At 42.9% G+C, this 26098-nt stretch overlaps 2 protein-coding genes across 5 annotated transcripts in view; one reads left to right on the top strand and one right to left on the bottom strand.

Moving 5' to 3' along the window:
• The first annotated feature begins 210 nt into the window (after positions 1–210).
• Positions 211–14619, top strand: LOC122160590 (influenza virus NS1A binding protein). Of its 3 annotated transcripts, none has more exons than XM_042819299.1 (15): positions 211–406; positions 3494–3735; positions 4962–5084; positions 5873–6042; positions 6122–6197; positions 6883–7056; positions 7460–7585; positions 8982–9089; positions 10643–10769; positions 11249–11473; positions 11612–11733; positions 11905–12031; positions 12118–12249; positions 12568–12741; positions 13160–14619. In XM_042819299.1, exons 3-15 carry the CDS (start codon positions 4974–4976, stop codon positions 13411–13413), a joined length of 1926 nt encoding a protein of 641 aa, XP_042675233.1. In that variant the 5' UTR covers positions 211–406; positions 3494–3735; positions 4962–4973; the 3' UTR covers positions 13414–14619. The 3 variants fall into 3 exon arrangements, with proteins under 3 accessions (XP_042675233.1, XP_042675232.1, XP_042675234.1); XM_042819298.1 differs by having other exon boundaries at positions 4958–5084; XM_042819300.1 differs by lacking the exon at positions 3494–3735 and having other exon boundaries at positions 4958–5084.
• Positions 14620–15595: 976 nt separating this feature from the next.
• Positions 15596–26098, bottom strand: part of SWT1 (SWT1 RNA endoribonuclease homolog) — a 33314-nt gene continuing 22811 nt past the window's right edge. The window contains exons 16-18 of one of the 2 annotated variants that reach the window (XM_042819293.1): positions 19795–19861; positions 18856–18920; positions 15596–16803 (exon numbers count right to left, since the gene is read on the bottom strand). In XM_042819293.1, coding sequence (XP_042675227.1) covers positions 16698–16803; positions 18856–18920; positions 19795–19861 — 238 coding nt within the window. In that variant the 3' untranslated portion in view covers positions 15596–16697. Of the gene's footprint in view, positions 16804–18831; positions 18921–19794; positions 19862–26098 lie in introns of both variants that reach the window. The other variant, XM_042819294.1, reaches the window with a different exon arrangement.

Here is a 26098-nt window from a genome sequence, read left to right as displayed (position 1 = left end):
CTCCACCACCGCAACTAAAACTCGAGACCGGCGGAGGACTGGGCTCATCGCTGCAGACCGGCCCACCCCCAGTCCACTCGGACTCCGCGCAGTTTGGGGGCAGGTTTCCGGCGTGGAGGCTTCCCGCCCTGCCGCCAGCAGGCCCGCCGCCCCACGCCGCCCCGCCTCGCTTCGCGGCGGAGCTCCGCCTCCCATCCGCGCTGCAGGCGGAGGGCTACGGGTTACGGGCTGAGCCGCGCCCGCAACGACGTCTCTCCCTTCAGTCGCTCGACCACCCGCCGGCACCCAGCCCCGCTCTCCCCAGCAGCCTGTTCCCGGCGGACTGGGGCTGCTTCTCAGCGTCGGCTTCCCCTGCAGCCTGGAGGCTCCCAATATGAGCTGCATCGTTCGCGCTGAGAGACAGAAGGTAGGGGCAGTGGGCCGCGAGTGGCGGAGGCCCAGCGTGCGGCGGGCAGGCGGCGGCCGGGAGCGCGGCCCTTTGTTCCGGCGCGGGGCGCGGCGGTGGCACGGCCTCTTCTCCTCTTCCCTCCCCTCCCGTCGCCGAGGGAGCGCGCGCCCTCGCTTGCCCGCCGCTCTCTGGGGCCGTTCTCCGCGCCTTTTTCACGTTCCGGAGTTGAGGGTCGTGCCGAGGCGGAGCGGGGCGAATCGCACTGCGACCGGCGGCCGCAACTTGGCGGGTGGGAGAGGGGCGCCGGAGGGCGCCGCGGAGCACGGTCCGGCCGCGGGGCGAGGCGGCGGCGCCGGTCGGTGGGGCTGCGGAGCTGATGGCCGCCTGCGGCCGCACGCCTCGTTCCCTGGCTCTTCCGGACGGATGGAAAAGATTTCCGGTTGCGTGCAAATGATCGGGGAGTGAGGGGGAGCCGGGGGAAGAGAGAAATCCACGCGAAGGGAGGCGTTGGGGAACGGAAAGATCGGGTTTGAAGAGGCCGCGGGGTTGGCACCGCGTAGAAGGGCTGTACCTCGAACTGGAGGCCGGCTGTGGCTGCGGCGCTGGAAGCACGGGACTGGTGGCTGGAGCGGGGAGCGGCTCCGGCTGCGAGCGCGGCGTTGCGCGGCCGTTGGAGCGGAAGGGCGCTGCTGCGGGGCTCTGCTGCGGGAAATGCTGCTTCCAGGCCTTCCCGACGTACGCTTCTGCACTTGGAGCTCCTTAAACTGCTCGCTCGTAAAGACGGCCCAAAGACTGAATTTCCTTGTACTGTACGTGAAACACGTACCTGCTTCGGAGAATGTACCTCCTCCGGTCCTTCACCACTTCCGGTGATGCCTTGTGCCTCTGTCCATTGGTGGTCTGTGACAAGGACACTGCTTAGATTGACTTGCAGCAAACTGAATCTCCAGTTACAGCTTGTAGTTACTGATAATACGAAATTTGTAATGAAAAACAACAAAAAAGCGAATGTGCAAAGGAAAATTGACACAACATCCACTAGCGCTAACTTAAATGACATCTCTGATGTAAAGAAGTTGAGTCTCTTCAGTGGTGTTGATATGCATCTTAGTCTGTAATATTTTACCCAAATACAGACTCGCACATGAATCTACATTCTGACACAGGAGTGAGCTGCAGGTGCTGCAGCTCTGACCTGTGTTTCTTCTGCATGAGGCTGTGAAAAGCCAGAGGGGCCATGGTGAGCAAGAAGTTTTCAGGAACACCAGCCACAGTGCTGAGTTCCATTGTGCTTACACTGTGTCCAAGCTGTCACTCATTCTATCACCAAGCATCAATTGAAAAAATGATGTTTTGGTGGGAAGTTGGAGAGGTAGTGCCTTTAATTGGCAAATGTTAAAAACCAATAGCTTTGACTCTTTGGGCCAGTGTGGGCCTGAGACTGCTGCATGGAACAGTGGTGGTGCAGGCATTTTATTGAAGTTATTCGTATAGTTGCAGATTGAAATCTTCCCAAAGGTTTGTTAGGTAACTAACAGCAATTCCAATGAATGTCGAGCAGGGGAACGCTTGTCTGGATGTGGCAGCACTATGTGTCATTTGCTGTTGGTAGCTGGAGACCTCAGATGGGTGAGTGAGTGGCTGAGCTCAACTGAGAGCCCTGGCTGAGAGCTGTGGGGGAGAGGGGCTGGGTTCAGCTGGTACCCCAGGTACCCCTTGCCCAGCTGCAGTACTGCTAGGCTCCTGCAGCTGCACGGCGTCTGGAGTTGGGAAGTCAGGGATCTCTGCTCTAACTGTCCTGAGCGGCTGAAAGTCTGCACTTGAGCTAATTCATTGTAACTCTTGTGTCCTAACTGCATTTTTTTTACCAATACTATGTTTCAAATAAGGGGAATCTTCCAGGGAAGCACGTAGGCCAGGCTGTTGGCTTTGTTTTTAGGAAATGAAATGTTTTGCTTTAGGAACTGAGCTGTACCTGTTTTGCCAACAAGGGAGAAGTGCTGACTTCCAAACAGTTCGTGTTGAATAATAGTTGGTACTATACTAGTGGTATCACTGCCGTCCCAGAGCAGCTCTCCTCGGTGCGCTTCTGCCTTCTCCAGCGGCCAGGTGTAACTTTTGTTCGCGGGGCTGCTGGTGGCCCCGCCGGCCTCGGCTGGCAGCTGAGCCGCTGCCGAGCTGCTCGGAGGCTGCGTGGCTGCGGCTCCCGGCCGCCCCCTGGAGCAGGCGGTGCGCTGCTGTGCTGCCGGCAGCGCGGGGGACTTGGCCTTGTTTCCGAGATGGAAAGAGCTGCGCCCGTTTTCAGGAACGTGATTCCGAATGCCACATTTAATCTGTTGCTGCAAAGATGGTTTTGGAACGCAGGCGGTTGGAGAGGTTGATACTTTCCTGAGGCAGCAGCGGGGTCATGGAAAGTTCCAGAGTGGGCATTTGCTGCCTGCTCCCTCCCCGCTGCTGCTCCTCCTCTCCTCCCCTCCCTGAAAAGCCCAGTGTAAACGACTTGCCCACATGCAGCACCGCAGCAGCCTGGCCCAGGATGCAGCGCCTGTGGCTTCACTGCTTGTCTTCAGGCAGTGAAGAGACTTGTTAGCCAAGTGGTTGTCAGAAAGAGCGTCCAGCTCTGACTTTTCCATGTTTTGTTTGGAAGTGCCCAGGACTGGAGACATTCCCTGTTGCTTCAGACATGTCTGTAGTCCATCTTCAGCCCATTTTAGGCATTTAGGAGAAGGATACAAGTAGATGAGTTACAGGAAAAGAAAAAGATAGGAGGCATATGGAGTGGCTTTTTTTTTTTTTTTTATGTAATAGTTCTTGTTGTGTTACATAGGGATTGTCTACTTGTGTAAGGAAGCACTAATGTCTAGATACAGAAAGCACTGAAGTTAGGCTTGTCTCTCTCTATGGATACACAGAAGAATACAGTTCACCTCCCATTGGGCAGGTAGACATGCTGTGGGTATGGATTCTATAGGTTGTCTCACCTTTGTAATGGAAATCTGGGTTGAGCGGGGCTGAGGAAATTCTTCAGGAGACCTGAAGTTTGACCTGACGGTATACAGCTGTGTTGTGATTTGTCCTTACTTGATAACTTCTCCTTTATTGCAGATTACGATGCACGATTATCACAGAAGAAATTCATGTCTATAGCTTTTAAGGACTTGATTACATCATCTTCAAGCCTGGTAGTTTTGGAATCCATATTGCAGCTGCAACAACAAGTTTGCTTTTGCGTTTAAATAAATATCTTTCCTATTAGAAGATATTGAAGTGCTCTGTTTAACCACAGGGATACCACTGAAATATTGTAAGATTTCCCAGTTGCAAATTTACAGTCATATATTTGCTAGGTAAGTTATTACTGTTAGCTGTGATCCTCAGAGTTTTGCTGAAATTCTGTGACTAAAAACTTGATGTCACTTTTATTTTTGTTTGCATTCAACAAAGCACGACAGTTGACAATGTCTGCAAACTGAAACACTTCTGGGACTGTTGTCAGATTGGGTCAAATACTTTCTGTAGTCAGTGAGGTGAAAACAAGTGGATTCAAGCTGCAGTTACTTGTGTAGGCCTTGCTATTTGTGGCACTTACATTTTGTCAGAGGTGGCTTCTCTTAAACTTCAAATGGAAATGCAGGTCATTGCCGATAGTGTTAGTAGCATCCCATGAACTCTTTCCTCTAAAACTGCTCAGGAAATCCTTCTTCTGCAAACATTGGCAACTCGGATTCGAGAGAGAAATTCAGCATGCCATCTCAGGCTTTTTTTTTTTAGTATTCTTAATTAGCTTCCTGTTTGCAAAGTGGACTTTTCCTAAAGTACTTGACAAAATGAAAATTAATTAAATGATAATGAAACAGCTTTCAAATTCAAAAGTTGGTTTTCTGAAGTTATTTTTCCAATTTTGACCCTGTGTGTTTGTGGTGGCACCTTTGTGTATGGGCGAGATGCTCTGGGAAGTTACTTTGGCTTCACAGTGACTTAGATTTATGGTGGTTTTATTGGTGCTGATGTTCTTTCATAATTTTCAGCTACTCTTATGGTTAAATACTTAAGTTGTTACTCTGAAAATACAAACAAAATTTGAGACGTGTTTTTTTTCTGTAGCTGTTCTGCTTCCCTTGTTAACTTAAATTCTCAGTTCTTAGTTTTCATTGTAGCTGCTCTTCAGGTCTGTGCAAATGTGAAGCTGGCTGATACAACACCTTGTGCCAGTGGCAATGATTTGGTCTTTACAGAGGGCCATAAAGCTGTTTTTGTGATCCACAGGTCTTTCACAGCACCTGGTTTTGGAGCTGTTACCTGCTGAAGTGATGTGCACTACCTTTTGGTTATTTATCCTACTTTATTTTAAAAAGTTATGGCTCGTCTCACTCTGAAAAATCATTGATCTGGTCAGTCCAGAGAATTGTTGTCAGCACACCCTGCAGCGGTAGAACTCTTAGAGTTTGTGTTTTGAGGGAGAGGCAGCTTTGAAACAGTTATGGCCAATGTCCAGTGTTAAAAATAGTCTGTACTTCTGTAAGTAAAGCAAAATGTTATATCTGTAAATGACACACATTCTGTTTTCAGCCAGACCAACGCCAAAATGATTCCTAATGGATATCTGATGTTTGAAGATGAAAATTTCATCGAGTCATCTGTTGCCAAACTAAATGCCTTACGTAAGAGCGGTCAGTTCTGTGATGTCCGACTCCAGGTAATTCTTTTCTCTTCAGAACGGTGGTTGTGTTTCTTTATTCTTTACAGCACGTAAAGCCATATGTTTGTGCTGGGATGTAGTATCAGCTGTGATGCTCTGTTTTGGCTTTTGGAGAAGAGCAGTGTTGATAACACACTGATGTTGAGTTGTTGCCGAGCAGTGCTGCGCAGAGCCAAGGATGTTTCAGCTTGTCCTGCACTGCCAGTGAGGGGCTGGGAGGGGGTGGGACCAGGACAGCTGCTCTAAGCTGCCCATGGGGATCTTCTGTACCACATGGCATTGCCTGGAAAACTGTGAAACTGAAGGGAGTTGGTTGAGCGGAGTGAGGACTGCTGGGTGTGCTTGGCTGGTGCTGAGCAATTGCTTGTGCTTTGCTTGTTTTGTAAATGTATTTATGTTATTGCTGTTATTTCTCTCCTTTCTCTCTATGAGATAGCTCATATCTCAACCCACAGGTTCTTCCTCTCCTTTTCTGATTCTCTCCTCTCCCACTGGTGGAGGGATGGTGAGCCAACTGCTGGGTAGTGCTGGGTGGCCGGGAGGGTTAAACCACAGCAATAATTTTTCCTCAAAAATCCATGTTAAAAAAGTAGAGTTCAGGTACTACTTTGAGAGGAGCAATGTGCTATGCTAATGTGTTCTTCTCAGGTGATGTAAACTGAAAACTATTGCTTCTAAAGTAAAATACAAAGTAATTGAACTGTGCTATTCATTTGGGTAAGCCCTTATGCTGCTATAATAGGGATGTGTTTAGAAGAACTCTTACAGTTATTTGTATTTTAAAGGTGTGTGGGCATGAGATGCTGGCGCACAGAGCTGTGCTAGCGTGCTGCAGTCCCTACCTGTTTGAAATCTTCAATAGTGATAGTGATTCTCATGGAATTTCTCATGTCAAATTTGATGATCTCAATCCAGATGCTGTTGAAGTTCTGCTGAATTATGCCTATACTGCTCAGTAAGTATTCTGAGAATTTAGAGAGGACAGACTTGAATTTTGAAAAATCAAAGTAGTGAAGTTATATTTCTTTCAATAGGTTGAAAGCTGATAAAGAACTGGTGAAAGACGTTTATTCTGCAGCAAAGAAGTTGAGGATGGAAAGAGTAAAGCAGGTACAGTTCCTAGCTGTTCCACATGTCCTGTATGGTTTCTCAGGCAGGCAGTGCTAGGCTTTTTGGTGTCAATGGGATGAAAAATGGACTGTGGAGAAAGTGCCTGGGGGGATGAGCTTCTGTTTCTATTGGTTTGAGTGATGTCAGCATGTGTTCTTATCTTTGTGCCAAAGGCTCTCTGAAGCTGTTTTTATTTGTGTGCTTGTGTAAGTAAAATGGTGTATGAATTGTAGCTGGCTCCATTTGTGGGAGGCAGTGAAGTGCGTGGTTGTTTTGGGGGGCATAGTGTCTCTGGTATGCAAAAAAGGTGTTGCTGAACATTAAGGTTGCTCCTGCTTGGCTTTAGAAATGCTCATTCTTGCTTCAAATAGGGATTTTAACAAGAGAATTGGGATTTGTGTCTACACTCAATTGCAGATAGGCAGTTTTGAATAGATAGAGAAGTTTTGAATAGTAGAAAAAGATGGGATCAGAATATCATGTCAGTAACTTTTGTGTGTATATGACTTTTTTTTTAAATATATGCTTTAATGGAAGGGGACGCTTCATTTACAGCAACCAGCGCAGGGGGCATAGCAACAGACAGTCACTGTTCTGCTGTCAGAAGTGAGTTGTTGTATGTAGGAATGGATAATTTATACATACCAAAACCTCACAAACTAAGATGTAGCGTTGTTTCTGAAAGGTCTGTGGTGACTACTTGCTCTCCAAGATGGATGTTCAGAGCTGCATCTCTTACCGAAACTTTGTAAGCTGCATGGGAGACTCGCGCTTGTTGAGCAAGATTGATGGCTACATTCAGGAACATCTTCTGCAGATTTCAGAACAGGAGGAATTCCTCAAGCTTCCACGGTTAAAGGTTAGCTGAAGTTTGTAGACATAGTTATATTGTGGGATTCTGGGCAATGGGAAGGAATTTTCAGATCAGCTTTCCAAAAAGTTTTCCAAGGAGCTATTATTTAATTTTTCTACTTCTAGTTAGGAGGCCACAGCATGATGAGTTTTACCAACAACATAAGCATTCTGCCTGTATTAATATTCACGCTTAACTGCAGAGAGTACATGCATCCTGCTTTAACATAAGTGATAACTGCAGCTGTACTTAAATGTACTTCGGAGTTTTTGCTGCACAGTCTGAGAGCTCCAGCTGTCTTATAGCTCTGCAGTACAGTGAGAGTTACTCTCACAATGTAAAGTATGGTATGTTAGGATAAAACCTGTAGAGCAAATCATCCAGTAATGCTTTCCTCTTCTATTTAAAGCTTGAAGTAATGCTTGAAGACAATGTTGGCCTACCCAGCAATGGCAAATTGTACACAAAGGTAATCAACTGGGTACAGCGCAGCATCTGGGAAAATGGAGACAGCCTGGAAGATCTGATGGAAGAGGTTAGTCTTTAAGAAAATGGGGCTAAACACTTTTTTTTTTTTTTTTAAATTATTATAAAGGATGAACCCTTTTTCTTTCTTTTTTTTTCTTTCCATTTTTTTAAACTATGACCCTCAAGAATTTAAATTTTACTGTAGGTACCCCTAAGCTGAGAAACTGGGGGGGTATTCAGGTGAGCTGAATGAACTGTTCAGTCTGGTCTTCTGCTTTCGTTTTTTGCTCGCTGTGTGCTGTATAGTACCCAAATAAGTTGCAAGTATCTTGCTTTAGAGCTGGGGAGGTGGTACTGAAACGTGCTGTAGGTCTTGATGCTTTCCTTTGCAGGTTTTGCTTGTAAATAAAAAGTAGGTAAAAGCTTCTAATGGTTGTTCCTCCCCATTGATTTATCTCCCCATAGGTTTATTAACAAAACTAGGATACCAAGGCTGAAGAATCAAGAAGAACCCTCAAGTGTATTGACACGTACAGAAGCAGCAGTCCTGCCCCAGTTCTCCTAAGAAAATCCACTGTGGGCAGAGAACGATGATGATGATTTAATGGTGTTTACTTACTCATTTACAGGATACATTATTTTAAAAGTTTTGTGTTATTAAATGGCTTTGCTTATGAATACTAATAGAAGATGTAGCCCAGACAGTTGTTAATGTAAAAATTAGTGGGGAATCCAAATTTCTAATTGGCTGGAAAAAAAAAAAAAAAAAAAAAAAGGACTTCAGAAATATCCATGAAACATCAAAATTTTCCCAGTTTGTTCTACAGGCACAATAAACCTTGAGAAACGTTTGTATAGGCAAAAGTAGATGTTGATGCTGTCATATTCTCAGTGTACATTTCCTCTGGGAATAACTCTTTTTAAGCTTTGCTCGTATTGAAATTCGGATGCGTTTCACTGAAACAATTGCATCTGATGTTTAGATGTGGATAGCAGTTTCCTCCTCTGCTTAAATTTGTGTTGTCTCCCCTCATCCCCATTCCTTTCTTTTAAGAGTCCATTGTTGGCTTTTCTTAATTTCTTTTGGTCAAGATAAATATGTGTATTTTTCAAAGCAGAAAACTTGTTTGTGGGGATAACAGATACTTGCATGAGATTGTGAATTTATGTAAATCTGAAATCTGCAAATTAATGTACTTCTCGCTTGTCTAATGTTTCTGTGCTGGAAAACTCAATAGAAGTCCTTGGAGACAGAAGATTTCTTTCAAGCTGAAAAAGTAAGGAACCTTCATCCAATGTTTGATGATTGCTGCCATGACATCTGCTTCCTTTTAGTTTTGTCATTCTGCTAGATTGAGATGAGATGACAAGAAGTATGCTGGCGACTGCCTTTTGTTAATCTGCCTGTAGCCACATGGCAGCAGGAGCAGAAGCCAATGGGTAATCTGTTGTTGTTTTTGCAGGTTCAAACGCTGTACTACTCAGCTGATCACAAGCTGCTTGATGGAAATCTGCTAGATGGACAGGCTGAGGTGTATGGCAGTGATGATGACCACATTCAGTTTGTGCAGGTACAAATTGCAGACAGACTGAGGTAATGCCAGGTAGACTGGAACAGTTCACAGCAGCCTGAAGTCTTGTGTACCGTAGCAGAAGAAGTAACTGTCATGGTGAAATACAGGACAAGAAAGTGTATCTAGATCAAGAAGGCTTGGAAGCAAATATTTAGACTCTGTTGCTGGGTATCCATCGGTTTCCATCAGACTGACTCAAAGTGAGCCTGTGCAAAAGAGTGCTTTAGGTTTGATGGTTTCACTTTGAAATAGGCCTTAGGCTGTTAGGAGGAAAAAAAGGTAGGGAAAAAAAAAATCTGTAGCAGATTAGTTACAGCTTAGTAGGGATGTCTAGGAAATCATCTCCAGGACACTGGAAGAACTCTGCATGACATGCAGTTTTCCTGCTCACAAGAATGAGATGCATCTTAAAATCTCAGCACCGAAAAATATTCCAGACATAAATTCTAATAGTTGAGCTGCCAGCATCTGTGTCTTCTGTTCATCTGTACTGATAATATGCAAGAGAAATTTTGAAAAGCAGCAGGAAATGGTTTCTGATCAAGAGAGAGATGATGCTTTGTGTACAAATCAGTGTCATGCTTTTTGAGAAGAGTCCTTTTTACAAAATCCTTTTTATAACAAGAACTTGGTATTTCAGAAACTGGAATCCAGCTTTTTAGAAACGTGGGCAGCCAAGAGAATGTGAAAAACCCACAGGCAGTGAGTGTGGGGAAAAACTGATGATAAAATTTGAGTTACAGGTGTTATAAATTCTGTGGCTGTTAAGGCAGCTTAAGGAAAAGAGAACAAAGTTTTAATTGAATGAAGATTCAGAAGAAGCAGACCATCCACAAGCAAATTGCTTTTCATGTTGAGCCAAATACAGCTGTTAAACTGTACTGCATGGTTGTCATGAGTGGTGTAGTCTGGAAATTTTGTGACAGTTTCTATAGAAGTAAGACTGCAAGGAGCTGCAGGGGCACCAGAAACTTCGATACTGAGGTTATATAATCTTTGTTCCTAAACAGAACAGGCAAGAATTTTAACTTCTGTGTTTGGTTTTCACAATTTAGAAAAAGTCTGAACAGTCCAGCTAACTGTGCAGCGTAGTCTGAAATGAGAAAGTTTGTCTTTTCTTGATAAATCACAGTACAAATTTATTGAAGAAGAAAAGGAAGCAGAAATCTCTCGGTGGGAAGTATCAAGGGGTTAAAAACCAGAAAGCCAATCTGAACACAGAGCAGAAATAAGTTAATTTGTCTCCATAGAATGAAGAGGGTAGTTAATAATCTCTTCCAAATAGCTTTATACAATTAATTTCCAGATACAGGGTTTTCGAGTTTGTAAGTCACTTGTCTCAGATTGAAGTGGATTTTCCTTTTGGTTTGAAATTCTTGCTAGTGATGCATATTGTCTAGGAATTAGCAGTGATTTCTGGTTGCACAGTGGGAGAACAAAGGTGCAAGCAAGGTGTCCTCTTGAATCGTTCTGCATTAGCTGAGAGAGGAGAAGGTAGAAGGAGGTGCAGTCTCTGGCTAGGTTTCTGTAGCTGCCTTTTGATTTTGCAGAAGAAGCCACCACGTGAGAATGATCACAAGCAGATAAGTAGCAGCTCCTCTGGAAGTCTTTCTCCAAATGCTACTGTGCACAGTCCTAAGCATGAATGGAAGATCATTGCTTCAGAAAAAACTTCAAGTGAGTATCAGAGGAAGTGGGGAGGTTGTCTAAGGGATGCATTATGTACCTGGCTCCCTTCCAGTCTGCAGGGATTCCACGTCTGTGAAGGTGTTCGTTCTTGCCGAAGATTTGAATCGAGTAATCTGCCCAGTAGTGTGTGGGCCATTTCTAATATAACTGGGGCCTGCATTTTGGTTACATATCAAGGGGCATCTGGAATCTTGTAGTGTGTACACTTGACCCAGAAAGTCCTGAGGAGGTGGGCCGTCTAGTTAATTAGCAGAGCTATTTGCTCTGCATTGGAGGAGACTCCTGCCATTACTTTAGATTACTGTTGTATGTGTTAGTAGCACACAGTGTTTTTCAGTAACCAGGCTAACACTTGAAACTAATAACCATAAAAAATAGTACGAAAGGCTCTTTACACTTAGGAGAGAGGCATGGCCAAAAGGACCTAACTGGCAGTCTGGTCTTCCTTTCTGTTCTCTTTGCTGTAGGCAACACGTACCTGTGTCTGGCAGTTCTGGACAGTGTTCTGTGTGTGATCTTCCTGCACGGCCGTAGCAGCCCTCACAGCTCTCCCACGAGCACGCCACGCTTGCTGAAGAGTCTGAGTTTCGAGCTGCAGCCAGACGATGTAATAGAGAAGCCCATGTCTCCCATGCAGTATGCTCGGTCAGGGTTGGGCACAGCTGAGCTTAATGGCAAGCTAATTGCTGCAGGTAAAATAAACACTAACCGTTCTTTTATATAATAGTAACAATAATAAAATTGCTTGATCTGGGGGGGGCTCAGTAAGCAAGTGAAGCAATTAATCTTTGGAAATTTGGTACCATTTAATGTTTTGCCTTTTCTGTTAGGTGGCTACAACAGAGAGGAGTGTTTGCGTACAGTGGAATGCTATGATCCACAGAAGGATGCATGGACGTTCATCGCGCCTATGAGAACACCCAGAGCTCGGTTCCAGATGGCCGTTTTAATGGTGTGTGGAGATGAGGTGAAATGTTGAGACTATGTAAATGTAGGTGGGACAAATATTGCAAGCCTCATAAAATGGTAACAAAAGTTGATTGTGTTCACAAGATGAGTAGAGATAATGAGTTGAATTGTTGCCTACTTGTAAGTGAAATGGGAATTCATGTTTTCCATTTAGGGGCAGCTGTATGTTGTGGGTGGGTCAAACGGTCAGTCGGATGACTTGAGCTGCGGGGAAATGTATGAGCCAGAAATAGATGACTGGACTCCTGTTCCCGAACTGAGAACCAATCGCTGCAATGCAGGTAATCAATCTGCAGCTGATGAACAGCTTTTGTTTTTTCTTTATTAATTTAATAGCTTGCTTACTCTTATTTCCTGTTACCAATAGGAGTGTGTGCCCTGAATGGAAGATTGTACATTGTTGGTGGTTCAGATCCTTATGGCCAAAAGGGACTTAAGAACTGTGATGTGTTTGATCCCATAACAAAATCCTGGACAAGCTGTGCCCCCCTCAATATCCGTAAGTTTACCGTGCAGATGAGAATCGTAGAATCATAGAATTCCTCAGGTTGGAAAAACCCTTAAAGATCATCAAGTCTAACCACAACCTGACCACACTACCCCAACTCTAACAGCCCTCCGCTAAATTGCGGCCCTGAGCACCACATCCAGATGGTTGTTGAGTCACCAGGCATGGATGTGTTTAACACCTCCCTGGGGAGGGAGGGGAAGGAGATTGTAGATTCAAAGCAGCTGAAATTTACAGGTTTTTTTGTTATGGTGTGCTGTTAGTGCAGGGCCTCTGTGCTGAGCTTTACCTTCTGGCATTTGCTTGCAGGGAGACATCAGTCTGCAGTGTGTGAGCTGGGGGGCCACCTGTACATCATTGGTGGGGCGGAGTCGTGGAACTGCTTAAGCAGCGTGGAGCGCTACAATCCTGAGAACAACACCTGGACCCTGATGGCACCCATGAACGTGGCTCGGAGGGGAGCTGGAGTGGCTGTGCATGACGGTAAGCGCACATGGGCTTAAGCAACCTCATTTGCTTCCTGAATTTGCCTTTGAGGAAACATGATAGAAAGAACTTGGCTGTGCCTTTAATGAATTAAAAACTGTGACCAGAAAAATAAATATTTATATATTTATTTTAGGAGCATCAGCTCTGCCCTTTCCTTTCAAGTTATCACACTGCAGCTTCCAGACTGTGACTGTTTGAAATTAGGCACAGGAAATTATTTCAGAGAAATCAGCTCTAACGAACAGGATAACCTGGCTGACCAGTGCCATGACTTCAGAGCTCAAACAAGTGAAGGTTTCTGACAGGAAACCTCAAGCTCTTTCATTGTGGTGTGATCTCCCTTGAAAAAGGGAGGCTGTGGTTGGAAATGTAGAGGATGCTTAAAACTCCCATTTTTGTCTCCTTTGGACAGGAAAACTTTTTGTTGGAGGAGGATTTGATGGCTCTCATGCAGTGAGCTGCATGGAGATGTATGACCCTGCTAAAAATGAGTGGAAGATGATGGGAAATATGACCACTCCAAGAAGCAATGCTGGGATTACAACAGTTGCAAACACTATTTATGCTGTTGGGGGATTTGATGGCAATGAATTCCTGAACACAGTTGAAGTCTACAACCCAGAGTCAAATGAATGGAGCCCCTACACAAAAATTTACAAGTTTTAAGTGAATTAAATTCCCATTTTAAACTAACAGGCTTAGTGATGTAATTGTGTTTTAGTAGAGGTACACATGTGAATAGGGCTGGGGAGGGCGTAGATGTTGCCAACAGCAACACAGAGCTTTTGCATATTGCATATTAATGTGCTGTACATATTTGTTTTGGGAAGAATATTGAGATGAGGGGGTTTCTGGTATATTTTAGAACTTCATTTTAGTTTTTTTTTAAAAGACTTTGAAGATACTGCAAGAGAACCCATACTGGGCCTGTCATTTCAGGAGCTTCCTCCAGCGTTTGTTTTTGTCACTTTGCACATGAAGCAACTTTCTTTTCTCGCAGAGTGTTCCTGAGGCAGGAAGTGCAAGGACTGGGGAATAGTTTTCTCATCGGGCCTTGCTTCTCTTCAGTAACTGAAACAATCTGTAACAAGCCTTATTTAAACAGATATAATGTTTGGTGTGGGTTTTTTTTGTTTTTTTGTTTTTTTTTTTTTTAATTAAAAAAATATATGCCTGCTACTACCTTATCTTTTATGATTGTCTTTTTATAACAGTTTTTATATACTCAGCAGAGCGTTTTATCTGTTGAACTAAAAATGGCAGATAAAGCTATTGAAGCAAGGAGGCAGCCTTGGACTTCACAGTGAATAAGTCCAACGACTGATTTACCTCTGTACGTGAGCTTCTGAGCTTTTGCCTCTGCTACAGCATTGCAACTTAGCATGCAGAACTTTGGTGAGATGGGAATGGAGTTTCTGAACGTGATGTAGCTCTGACTTTCCAGTATGGGAAGCTTATTTTGGCTCCAAATACTTTGACAAAAATGCAGAGGGTGATTTCTGTACAGCAGTTTTGTTACTATGGTTGACCTAACATTTGTAAAACAAACTTTAAGTGTGGGGTTTTTCTCATGGTTTTTAAACTATTTCTGAGTTGGCAATGAAAATGTATTCATCTGATCTGTTTAGTAACTGTCTTTTTTTTCTAATATTACAAATTTAAACTCTGGTAGGACACATCAAGTTATGTGCTCATAGTACTATGTTTAGTTCATTTCTTCTGTTCATACAGATAATGCGTTGGCTTGGATGACTAAATGTGTCTAAATGAGTAGTTGCTGCACATCTAACTCCAGGTGCCAAAAGCATCACTTACGGCTTGCTGATGATGCAAACACATTAAAGGTACCTTTTGGGAAATCCTTGCACCACAGGGTTGTGTGTGGTGTCTTTGTGTTCTGTTCTTTAGTGCTGTAAACTGTCCCTAATTAAAGCAGAAGTTCAGGTGTCCCTGTGTGTAGCACCTGTAACTGAGCCATGGACTGAGGGAACCACAAGGGTGAGGGCCTCCACGTGCCTCCCACCATGCTGATGGTACTCGCACATGGCTTGAGGAGAACCACTGTGCTTGTCCCAGGGAGCTGCAGCAGCTGCCAGCTGCCTCCTTGCTACGTCCAGCTGCTGCTCAACTCAAGAAAACTGCTGCTTTGTGTTCTGTGTAAATGGAAGTGAGGTGATGTAACAGGAGCTGAGGTGAGAAATCAGCCCCACAACTGCAGCGTTGTAAGAAATTCTGCACTTTAGGCGTGTTCCAAAGTATCAGTCAAGTAGCTGTGGGAAATAAAGCCTGTGATGCTTTGGATGCATGGATGCTTATGGTGGCACTGCATTCTGAATTTACTGCTTTGACTCGCATCTCTACAAGGCTACAAGTACTACTAGGAACAGGCTTCAGCTACAGTCCTTCTGTTTCACATCCCAGAACATGTTAGTAGAATGCTAAGGCTATTTAGTGAAGCAGAGAAACTGAAGAGAATTATTGTTATCCCAAGCTCTAAAACGGAGTGTATTCTAACAAGGAGAGTCTGCATGAGAAATCCAAAGTAGTTGTGGTGATCAGTCTTCCTCCAAAGTTTATCAGAGCTGTGAGCCCTCCTCCTTGGTTAAGCAAAGCAAATACAGTGTGCTTAAGTGGCTCTAGTTTCCCACTTGTGTGGTACAAACTATCAGGAAAGCAACTTAGACAGCTATGGGACAACAATTTCAGTGAAAATATCCCCCAAAATGAATAACTTTTAGAGGCCATAAGCTTCACTTCAGTTAAGGAGAACTGCACTAGATTGCTCTCCAGGGAGTTAGGCAGAGTGAGAACGGAGTTGATGAAAGCAATGCTGTCATTGAGAATTAACTGACATTCATTATAACAATATATTAAATTTTTATAGTAAACATTTTACAATCCAAAAGTTACTATCAAAATAAACACTTGCTGAACTTTACCAGTCATCTGTCTCTGTACAAATACATAAAAGAGGTAGGTTTAAAGACCACAGCAGCTTTGGAAATGGCTTTTAGAAAGTTTTGTTGACTTAATTAAAGCAGTTTTGGAGAGCAACAAACAATAGATTTGAATAGAGTTGTCACCTGAAAGCAGGCAAACCACAGGTACAACACAGAGGGAAAGAGATGACTTTGTAAGAAAAGAGGATGAGAAGAATGAGGAATTCACCAAAAGAGTTTCTCTAGCAAGTTTCTACTGTACGAAGATTAAGTGGATATTTTAAAAAGAAAAACACCACTTTCAATTTGATAACATTTTAAGGGTTTGCTTTTTTTTTTTTTTTTTTTTTTTTTTTTTTTTTTTTAAAGTATAATTCCGTTCAGGTTTCAATGCTTTTAACAGATTTGAGTTTTCAATGGAAAAGGTATTCAGGATCTTCTGACAAAAGCACTTAAAGAGAGGCCCAGGACAAACATCTACATGACAGTGAACATCAGTCCACTTCTTTCCTTACCTTCTCTGTCCAGCCTTAGGTAGTGCAGTATGCAGGAGGCTCGCATTGCATTTGTGTTTAAATGCCTCCTAGCTGTAAGAATGGCAAGCATCGTGCCTCTAAGGCTTTGCATTCAACTGTGCTCATTCCACTCCTTTCAAGAGCTTTGAATATCATATTTTCTATTTTCCCCAGCACTTCCAAAAAAATCAGCAAAAAAACCCCAGACTTACTGATTTTTCTATATAACCATGTAATCATTAGTAATAGTTCTAACTTTCAACTCACAAAATATCACAAAACTTTTATCAGACCTGAGATCTTCACTTGAAACAGGAAATGCTAATAGTTAAGAGTCAAAAGATCTTTTTTTCTTCCTTCAACTCAATTATAAAAAGCACTGTTGAGGAAAAAAAGAAGGCAGTTTTGGCTTCCTGAACATTCCCTCTCACTGCTCTCCTGTCTTCATTTGGATCAAAATCGAGGGGTGAACACTGTGGTTTCAGACCTTGTGATGTCACAGCCACCCCCTGGTCTTTGCTTCCATGTGTGCAGATGCATGATGCTGCTTGATGCTGTGATGCAGCTCAGCCAGCTGGCAACAGCCCACCTCTAATCTTCCTCTAGAGAAGAAAAGATGGTTATTAGGACACTAGAGACATCATTTTGTAGACAGGAACATTTCAGTATACTGCTTAAAAATTCAAAGGAATAAATTCTACTGTTGCACTTTAATACTGTCAAAAGCAGAGAATACTTAGTATCTCTGGAAATCTGAATGTTACTTTAAAGCAAAAGACTAAATTTATTCCACAGATAGCTAATCATTATGTGCTTTCAGCTGTACTCTGCAATGAAATGTTTAAAAAGGAACAGCCTTGAGGGTACACAGCAAGCATGACTTCATTCTTCTCAACACAAAACTGTCTTCGGCTCATACAAAACACTGCTGTTTCTCACGGGGTGAAAGAGCTGCAAGTCAGCTCTGTACATTTCTGTCCCAGAGGGTGAACGGGTCCGTCCCAGGCACGCTGCATCAGACTGACGCGGGCATGTGAGAAATCTGAACAGCTTCGCAGTGCACTCATTATCTACACTGCCATTTCCAATAATGAACGCAAACCTGACCGTATAGGAAGCAGGCCAGCAGGACAAGGTGGTGGAGTTGTCCCTTACGTGGGAGGATGTGCAGCATGTGGAGCTTTGCCTCTGCTGGGCAATTGGCAGAACAGGGGCTGACGGGTACAGATGGCAGCAGACTGATGCTGTGACTGGGATGGCTTTGCCACAGCCTGCCTGATGGGTGGAGAAAGTGGATGAGGCCCTTACAGGCAGCTGCCGGCTACTCTGATGCCTGAGCAGCAGCACAAGCACGGTGCAGGGGGTTCTGCACAGCACTGCCGGGGGAGGAGCCCATGGGAGCAGGTGCGTGGCCAGGCCTGACAGGACAAGAACTGAAACAGAGATGTGGCTGAGCATAGTGCCCTGGCACAGGCTGCATGGAGGCTGGGTAGCCACCCCTCAGGCTGCCCACTTGGGTGTGACGCTAGGTGACGTGTTCATGGGCCCTGCTGAGCAAGGAGGTCAGGCTGGGTCATCCCCAGAGGCCTCTTCTACCTCAGCCATCCCGCAGTTCTGTTCTGTTACAGAAGCATAGGACACTCCCGGTTGGAAGGACCCACAAGGATCGTGGAGTCCAGATCTGGGCTCCACACAGGACCACCCCAATCCAAATCCTGGCAGGTCACAGCTAAATCTTATCTATACCACAGATAGCACGTAAGGGGAACTCTGAAGAAAATATTTACCCACCTTTTAATAACCACTTTTGGTTTATTGTAAGTAAATATTTTTTGGCTTTTTAAGAACTCCACTGAACTGGGATTTACAAATCCTGACTACACAAACTCAGGAAAAACTTATGAACCAGAAACTTTCCAGCGAAGAACTAAGACTTGCACATTTATATCAGACTAATGTTTTTAAGGCCTTGAAAAACATCAGCTGTGCAACAGAACATTTATTTTCCTGCAACTGAACCATAAAAACCCTCCTAAAATAGATACAGCAATCAAAATCTTAAGTTGGCATCTCCATTTTTTTCCACAGTAATTACTAACCACAGAGTAACACACAATAGTGTAATTTATAGCCTTAAGAACAACGGCCACAATGCAGCACACAGCTGCACACATGCCCAGTTTCCGGTGCCACAGGATTTGAAAACCACAGGCTTTTTTCCTCTGTGGACTTCAGCAAAGTTTTCACAGTGATTACGAGCTCAGTTGCAAAGAGAACTGCAGGTACACTGAAATTAATTTAAATGCTCTTCCATGTTCTAAGCCCCCTTGAATGGATGCTGACTACACTGGCCCTGCCCACTGCAAAACCAGCAGTGCAAAACCAGTACAGCAAGGCAGGCCCAACACCCCCCCTCGTGTCAGACACCTGGACAGCTCTGTGCCAGTGCTGCTGCCTCATCTCTAAGCACATCCTTCCCTCACCCACTCTAGTCTAAAAGCCTATAACAAAATTCTCCCCGTTTGTCTTCTCTATCCCTTTCCTACAGAAGCAATTATTTTACCTAACAGAATAAGTTCTCTTACTGCACTCAGGCCCACACAGTGCACGAAACCCTGCCCAGAACCCACCTGATTGATCGATAAGTGGCTTACCGATACAACTCCTGTGAGACACAATCATAGAGCTCCTCGGCAGAAAATACAATGCTGCTATTTATCTAAAACAAATAACAAAGAATTACTTGCAGCAATTTACCAAGTATTGCACACCAATTGAATTATGCAGCTAGTATGACATACCATTACTGTATTACTTAATAGGCTCTCAAGCTGAGACTGTACATAAAAGAAAAAAAGTCACATGCAGCATAAAATCAATTATCACTAACTATTATGAGTGCATACAGTGTGACTGACAAATACCACTCCGGCCCCATTTTCTCACAATTCCTGCAAAAACGCACATCTTCCTTCCTTCTGTAATCCTAAAGCAACCAAAATTAGTTCTGACTCACTTTAATTCCATGCATACAGTCATTCTATATGTGCAGGGCTGGAAAACAGTAATTTCTTCTATGGGAGAGGACCGAAAATCTGAAATATCTTTGTGTTCACAGGAAAAACACAGATATCCTATTGTAAGCACTTACTCATTTCCTCTTCTTAAAATCCTTCAGCACTGAAAAATTCAAGAAGAGCTGGTAATTTCTGTTTATCCTTTTTTAAATTTTTCTGCCAACTGTAGCCAGTATTCTCCACAGTCGAACGCTCCATCTTCTAAAAATGCTTATTAGCTCAGGCTGTTTTGGTGTCTTCAGCTTCGAGGCTTTTCTTACGAAACATTCATAACAAGTGAGTGCTCCAAAACTCACAGAAGCAACTCTAGTACTGGTATAGATTCTAATAATTTTTGTAGGTTTTGCCCAAGCATACATCTTAGGTCTAATATCCAGTAAAGTAAATAAAAGCTAATCTTCAAAATTCTACCTTAATGGCAATGAACTGCTAAGACAGCTAACCCCCTAAGTACTTTAAATCAAAATGAACTGAAATAGGAGTGCACCTGACAAGATGTTAAAGAAAACTTTATACCTCGCAGCTTATGAGGAAGTTATAGAGTGTCCAAATATCTTGGAAACTACTGTTTGGAGTCAGAACTCTGAAAAAGAAAAGGTTTTGTTTTTTTTAAATATGCCAAAGGAATCCATGAAATAATTAAAAACCAGCAATCAGATACGCTTCATTAAAAAAAAAAAAAAAATTAGTTTCTTTAAACAAAAAATAAACTCTTAATTTTTGAAGATTTTTTCCTCCCACTCATCCCTTTCCATTTCTCAAGCCAGCCGTGTTCGTAGTTTTCTGAAGAAACCCAAGTAAAATGTGTTAATAAGCAAATAAATAACGTTAAATCCTCAGTGAACTTTATTATAGAGGTAGTCTGGAGAGTCACAATAATTCCTCCTGGGTTTATAACATAAGAAGAGGCCTAACATTTGGCTCAAAGCACTACAATATCTTCAAATGAAAGACAATTGTTTAAGGATCAAACACTGCAGTACATGGAATTCAGACAAAAAAATTGGTAAGAGAAGAGCCTACACATTAACTTCCCCCACAAATCCTTAACAGGTCAACATTCATCCTGCTACTGCTGTTTCCAACTAAGCAGCAGTTGGACTACAAGCTCCAGGCCTGGAGCACATGGGCAGGGATTTTACACCGCAGCCACTATTTTAAAATTCCTTCACATTCCTTCCATCTCCAGTACCATTCTGTTCTATGGAAAGCAGAGACTTTATAAGAGATGTACATTTGAAAAGCTATACATGTTTTCATACATTTTTACTCTGCACCTATTTAACCACTGCTGCTGCTTCTCTACTAACATTACATCAAAAGTACTTCAAAAGCAAACCCATAGACACCCTTTGCCTTTCCAATTAGTTCAGCTGTGCAAAACCAAACTACGAATGGCCCTCTGTCACACACTGCAACTTCTGATTACTTCAAAAACTCTGCACTGAGCAACTGCTGGCAAGGCTGGAATGCCATGAAAATGCAATTTGTCCTGGCTGTAGTGTGGGTCTGTGCAGCTTTCTGAATTCAAGTTACAGAAAGGCATGTTACACAGAGATATAGAACGCCAGTATGGGTGCCAGCTACAAAGCAGGAGCTAACTATTACTTCTGGAGCAGAGGGGAGGAAGGAGAGAACCAGACTTAACAATTTATACCTCAAAAGCAACTGGGCTTCCCACCTCATCTGGGATGTTTGTTTCCCTACCAGCATCAGACAGCTGGCAGGACAAATGCACAGACAGATATGATATCAAGAATGGACAGGAAACAGCTCACAACAGGATCCCATACCTGGCTGGGAAAAATGCAAAGTCTATCTGGAAAGGATCAGAAAATTTACTCAGGGAGTAGAAGAAAAACACAATCTGGCAGGGAAAGCAGGTCAGCCTGCCAGCCACTAACAGACACTGAGCTCACAGACAATGAGACAGAAGGCATACAGACACAAAGCCAAACCAGAATGTGCAGCAGCTGCTATCAGAATTCAGCCTGCGTTCACTCTCAGTGTTCCTTCTCCCTGAGCTGCACAGAGGCTGGCGTTGTCCAGCTAATGGAGCCATCTGATGGCAGCAGCCTGATGGACACAGGGCTCAGTCACGAGGCTAAGCGACTTCACTGCAGAAAAGTAAGCTTCTGGACACAGGGATCCGATCTTCTGCCTTATCTAGGGTATAGTGAGTGAAGAGGAACTGCCTTGGGCAGCATGTAAGATATGTAGGACAGTTAATGTTTACAACTAACAGAATGCATTCCTATGTTTTAATAGAAATATATTAAAAAAAAAAGAGAAAAACCCCACAGAACGTGTGGGATATTTGACATTGTTTTTGTGAAAGCAACGCATCAGTCTGGTTGAATGGAAGGCATTGCCATCATCAGTAAGTTCTCAAGGTGTTCGTCTGAAATTTTTGATTAACTTTTATTCCTCCTGTATTTCATTCTTGACAATAACTGTTTGCAAGCACACATTACAGCAAAAAGTGATGACACAAATCATACCAGATAGTGAAGTGTGGGGTATTATTCTCTGGTGCAGTGGAATTCCAAGGTCACAGCCCCCAAGCAATAGGTGAAGATGTGGCTAGGGGGGGCTGCAGACACCCTTCTATCTCAGTGATGCTTCCGGAGCACAGCCTGAGCCTGCACACATCCCCCTCCCCCCTTCCCCAGCCCTTTCCTCCCGTGTGTGTAGTAGGAACGGGAAAGGCCGCATTCCTCAGCTTGCCCGTCTCCAAACTGCTACTGAGAGGAGTTCATTAATTTCTCTTTGGTATCTTTTCCTATAGCACCTATTTCTCAAATAAGGACTCTGCCATTGCCTTTGTTTGCTCTGTGCTCTGGTAAGAGAGGTGTTATAAAAGTCTCTGTCTTAGTTTCAGCTGGGTCAGAATTGTTTTCTTCAGAGTGCCTGGTATGCTGCCTGGTATGATTTTGGTTTCAGGAAAAAAAACAGTGTTGAGAACACTGGTGTCTGCAGTTACTGCTAAGCAGTGTCGCACAGAGCCAAGATCGTTCCAGTTTCCCATCTCATGCTAACAAAGGGCTGGGAGGGGACAAATTAGGACAACTGACTTAAACTGGCCAGAGGGACATCCCGTGTCATACGACACAGATGGAAGGAGAGTTTTGAGGGGGTTGGGAGTTCTTCTTGCTCTATTCCAGTGGCTGGGGGCTAGCTGGGCACTGGTTGGTGAGTGGTGAGCAATTGCTACTGCTTAGCTCCTTGTATACATTCACAACTATTATCCTTTTTCTTTTCTATTACTTTTATCTCAATCCATGAGTTCTATTTTTGTTTTTCCCTGAGTTCTCTCCTCCATCCCTCTGGAAAGAGGAGGAGGGATGGAATGACTGTATGGTGTTCAGCAACCTCCAGGTCAAATCACAGCAGTCTGGTACGGAGATACCATCAGATTCGAATATCTGACTGCTATTCTATACACTGCATTCAAAAATTGGCAAGCAATGTTTTTATGCCAACTGAAAATGGACTCACAAATGTATAAAAAAATTGATGATTTTTTCAGCGCTCTTGAAATCTCAAATTCCTTTATCAAAACACAAAGCAAGGCTGCATATTTTTCACTGTTCACAGGACCATCTCTAGCTAGTGTATCAAAATGAGTGAAATTGTTTGCCACAACTTGGGTCAGCACTCCACTCCACCCTCCCTGTGCCCTGGTTCCGGTTCAGACAGTGGAAACTGCAGACGATGAGCTGCTGCCATGATGTTGCACCTTGCACGGCAGCGGTGCCACCGTATGGGCTGGGCTAAACCGCATGCAGTTGAACGCCGGGACATGCCTGGCTTAACCCTGTGAGGCTCTGGTTAACTTTCATGTCAGAAGATCAGAAAGGCAACAAGGAATGACAAATGGAAACACAAAACTTCTGTGCCACCCAAAATCTTGGTAACTCAGCAATTCCTCATTACACTGCTGTAGTAAGGAACAACAAGCAATTTAACAGCTTCTCTTCAGTCGTCAAGAATGTCTTGGGTTTCACATAAATTAATAATAATAACAAAACCAACAAATGACTAGTGCTAGTGTATTTTCAAATGGAATTTTCTCTCTGTTTTACTTCCAGAAGGAGATGGCATAAAGACTGAAAGTAAAGCTCTGAACGTAGAGACTTCCAATGAAAATAACTAAATATCTTAGCAGTCTCAGGGAAGAAAGAATTTACTAACTATGCATCAAGAAAAAGACATCTCAATTCCCTAAGAAAGGCCAAGGAAACAGTTTCTCTGCATCTGCTGAACTGTTTTCAAATCAACAGGACTGTTTTTAAGTTAGTTAACTGCAAAACATCCAACTCAAAGATAACATCGGATACGGTAACACTGCACTGCCTTTCTGAGAAGACCTCTAAAAAATTATACTTTAAAATTTAAAAAGTTTAGATGAGAAATCAATAAACCAGTGCTTTCCGAATTGTAAACATATTATAAATTCCACTCTACTACAGAATTCAGGTTACTTCCTGCAGTAGGTAACAGATACCTGCATACCTTGCACTGCATTGGTACAAATGTCTGAGTTCTGTAGCTAACAGTACTTGCTATAAGCCATTTTTTGTGAGCAATTTTGAAGTTGACATGTGAACAAAGTATTTTTTTTTCTTAGTGTACAGCTTAAAAAAACACCAACCAACTAGAAAGAACTACATAGATTCACCGAAGACAAAACACACTTCTGATTTTGAAAAGGATTTCACATCTAAATGAACTTGGTCGGGAACCACAACACAGTAAGGTTCCATGTCAAACTCCCCAGTGGGGCATGCAGACCCTCGAATCAGAATTTACCCTCTGTCGAATGACACTTGGTTTACACAAACACTTTCAGACACACTTAAATGCTGCCAATAAAGCTTTCAAAAGGTTAAGAAAGCTGTCTGTTTCTAGCATTCCAATCACTATGTTAAAGCAAGACCAACAAGCCATAAGAAGATATTTCAGAAGACTAGCCATAAAAGGCTACAAGCACTTCCAGTCCTCTACTGGCACACACCTCAACTTCAACAGGTGAAAAGTTAAACACATCCTCAATGCGTAGAGAGGAGGGAAGTCCAGTACGTACACCCCAGCAGCCATTTCTTGTGATGCATTCTGCATTTCTTCAAACAGAATTTCTGAAGAACTAATCATCTGTGATAAATAGTTAAACTTTTCTTCCCTCCAAATGTGAAAGGCCCAAATACTTTTCAGTGGGATCAGTGGAAGAACTTTTAAAGTGATGAAAAAATTGGCACAAACTTGGAAACCATGAGTTGCATAAATTCTTCTGTTGCTCAAAGAGCAACTTGAAAACCAAAAAATATTTCAAGGATCAGGACCAACAATGGGCCCTTTGTAAACTAGTTCAAAATAATGTCTAACACAACTAACAATACTCAATACAATACTAGCGTAAGCCATCGCTGAAAAGATGCAGAAATACTACTCAAGGCAATTAAAAACAATTTATATACTTCAGTTATATAAAACGACTTGCCGACCAATATCGCTGCTTTGCAATAAAGTGAAGACTGCCAACAGATTTTTCTTCCTACTCTTCCCACTTTTGGCATTTTATAAATAACATAGTACACTTGCTTTAAAGCATCCAGAGAAGCACTAGGGTAATCTCCAAAACGCTGAGAGCAATGGATGAGGTGCTGAGTTTCGGTAATACTGCACACCTGAGAAACATTTCATGGCTTCACAAGTAGACATACAAACTTTGGAGGTTTAATCATCTTTCTCTGTTGTGAATCCATGTTATGCACACGAGCACGTACCATGCTCTTCTCTATGTAAAGGGGAAAGGAGCCATTTGTGCTCACTTCTTCATCAGTAAATTTCAAGAAGACAGTGATAGAACAGGAGCTCCCATGATCAGCCACATCTGAGACAACTATGAAGTAATGTTTTGTTTGCACGGAGCCCTGCTGCCAACAGGCAGATTACATACAGATGCTAGCCGTACTAGTTATTGCCTTTACTGTAACACTGCCTAACATCTATGGCATGCAGCACATTGCCATGTCATTTCTGTTCTGCTATCAATGTCACTGTAGGAAGAAACAACGATAAAAGTCTGTACTGCATGACGGAAGTCTCGAGGGCAGGGTAAGATGCACAGAGCTGTTGGTGAGAATTCTCCCAAGAACCAGCCTGTTTTTCATAATATCTGTATTTGTCAAAGCATGTTCAGGTCAGGAGGTCTGAACAGACACAGCAGTGTTGCAGAATCTGTTTGTTTATGAGGAAGTGCACAATCACACACTTATCTCAAGAAGAGCAACTGTGTTTTTCTAATTGTTTTTAACAACCACAAAGCCTGAACTTCTAATGCAGCTGCACTTTCAACACAACTTATTTTTAAATATTCCAAACTTTCACAAGAGTTTTTTTCTTATTTGTTTTAGATAGCAAGGAACAGAAGCTACCATGATTTGTCACTAAACCTTTACTGTCTCCAAATTTTCAAGTTAAAACTTTTTTACTACTTTTTCTCCAGATGCTTCATTTTCTATAATCACACCAATTGCTGTAAGGTACTATTTAAAAACAAAACAAAACAAAACAAAACAAAAAAACAAATAAAAAAAGAAAATATATACACATTAAATTCAGCCTCAGAAGCATTGAGATACTCCGGTAAAATGAGCCTCCTCACTTTCACAAACTTCAATTTTCTGTTTTGATATCCTGTTATAAATATATACCATGTATGTGTTCTGTATGTTACACATGTAACAGCGATGACCTAAAAGCACAGCTGCTGACTCCAGCTGGAAAACCTACTCAGAAGCCTCACACTAAGATGAAA

This window comes from Centrocercus urophasianus, unplaced genomic scaffold, assembly GCF_019232065.1.
Source record: "Centrocercus urophasianus isolate 14NV4802_14NV808 unplaced genomic scaffold, USGS_Curo_1.0 seq_18, whole genome shotgun sequence".
Taxonomy (NCBI): domain Eukaryota; kingdom Metazoa; phylum Chordata; class Aves; order Galliformes; family Phasianidae; genus Centrocercus; species Centrocercus urophasianus.
The sequence above is the reverse complement of the archived record's forward strand: the minus strand, read 5'-3'. Positions and strand labels throughout refer to the sequence as shown.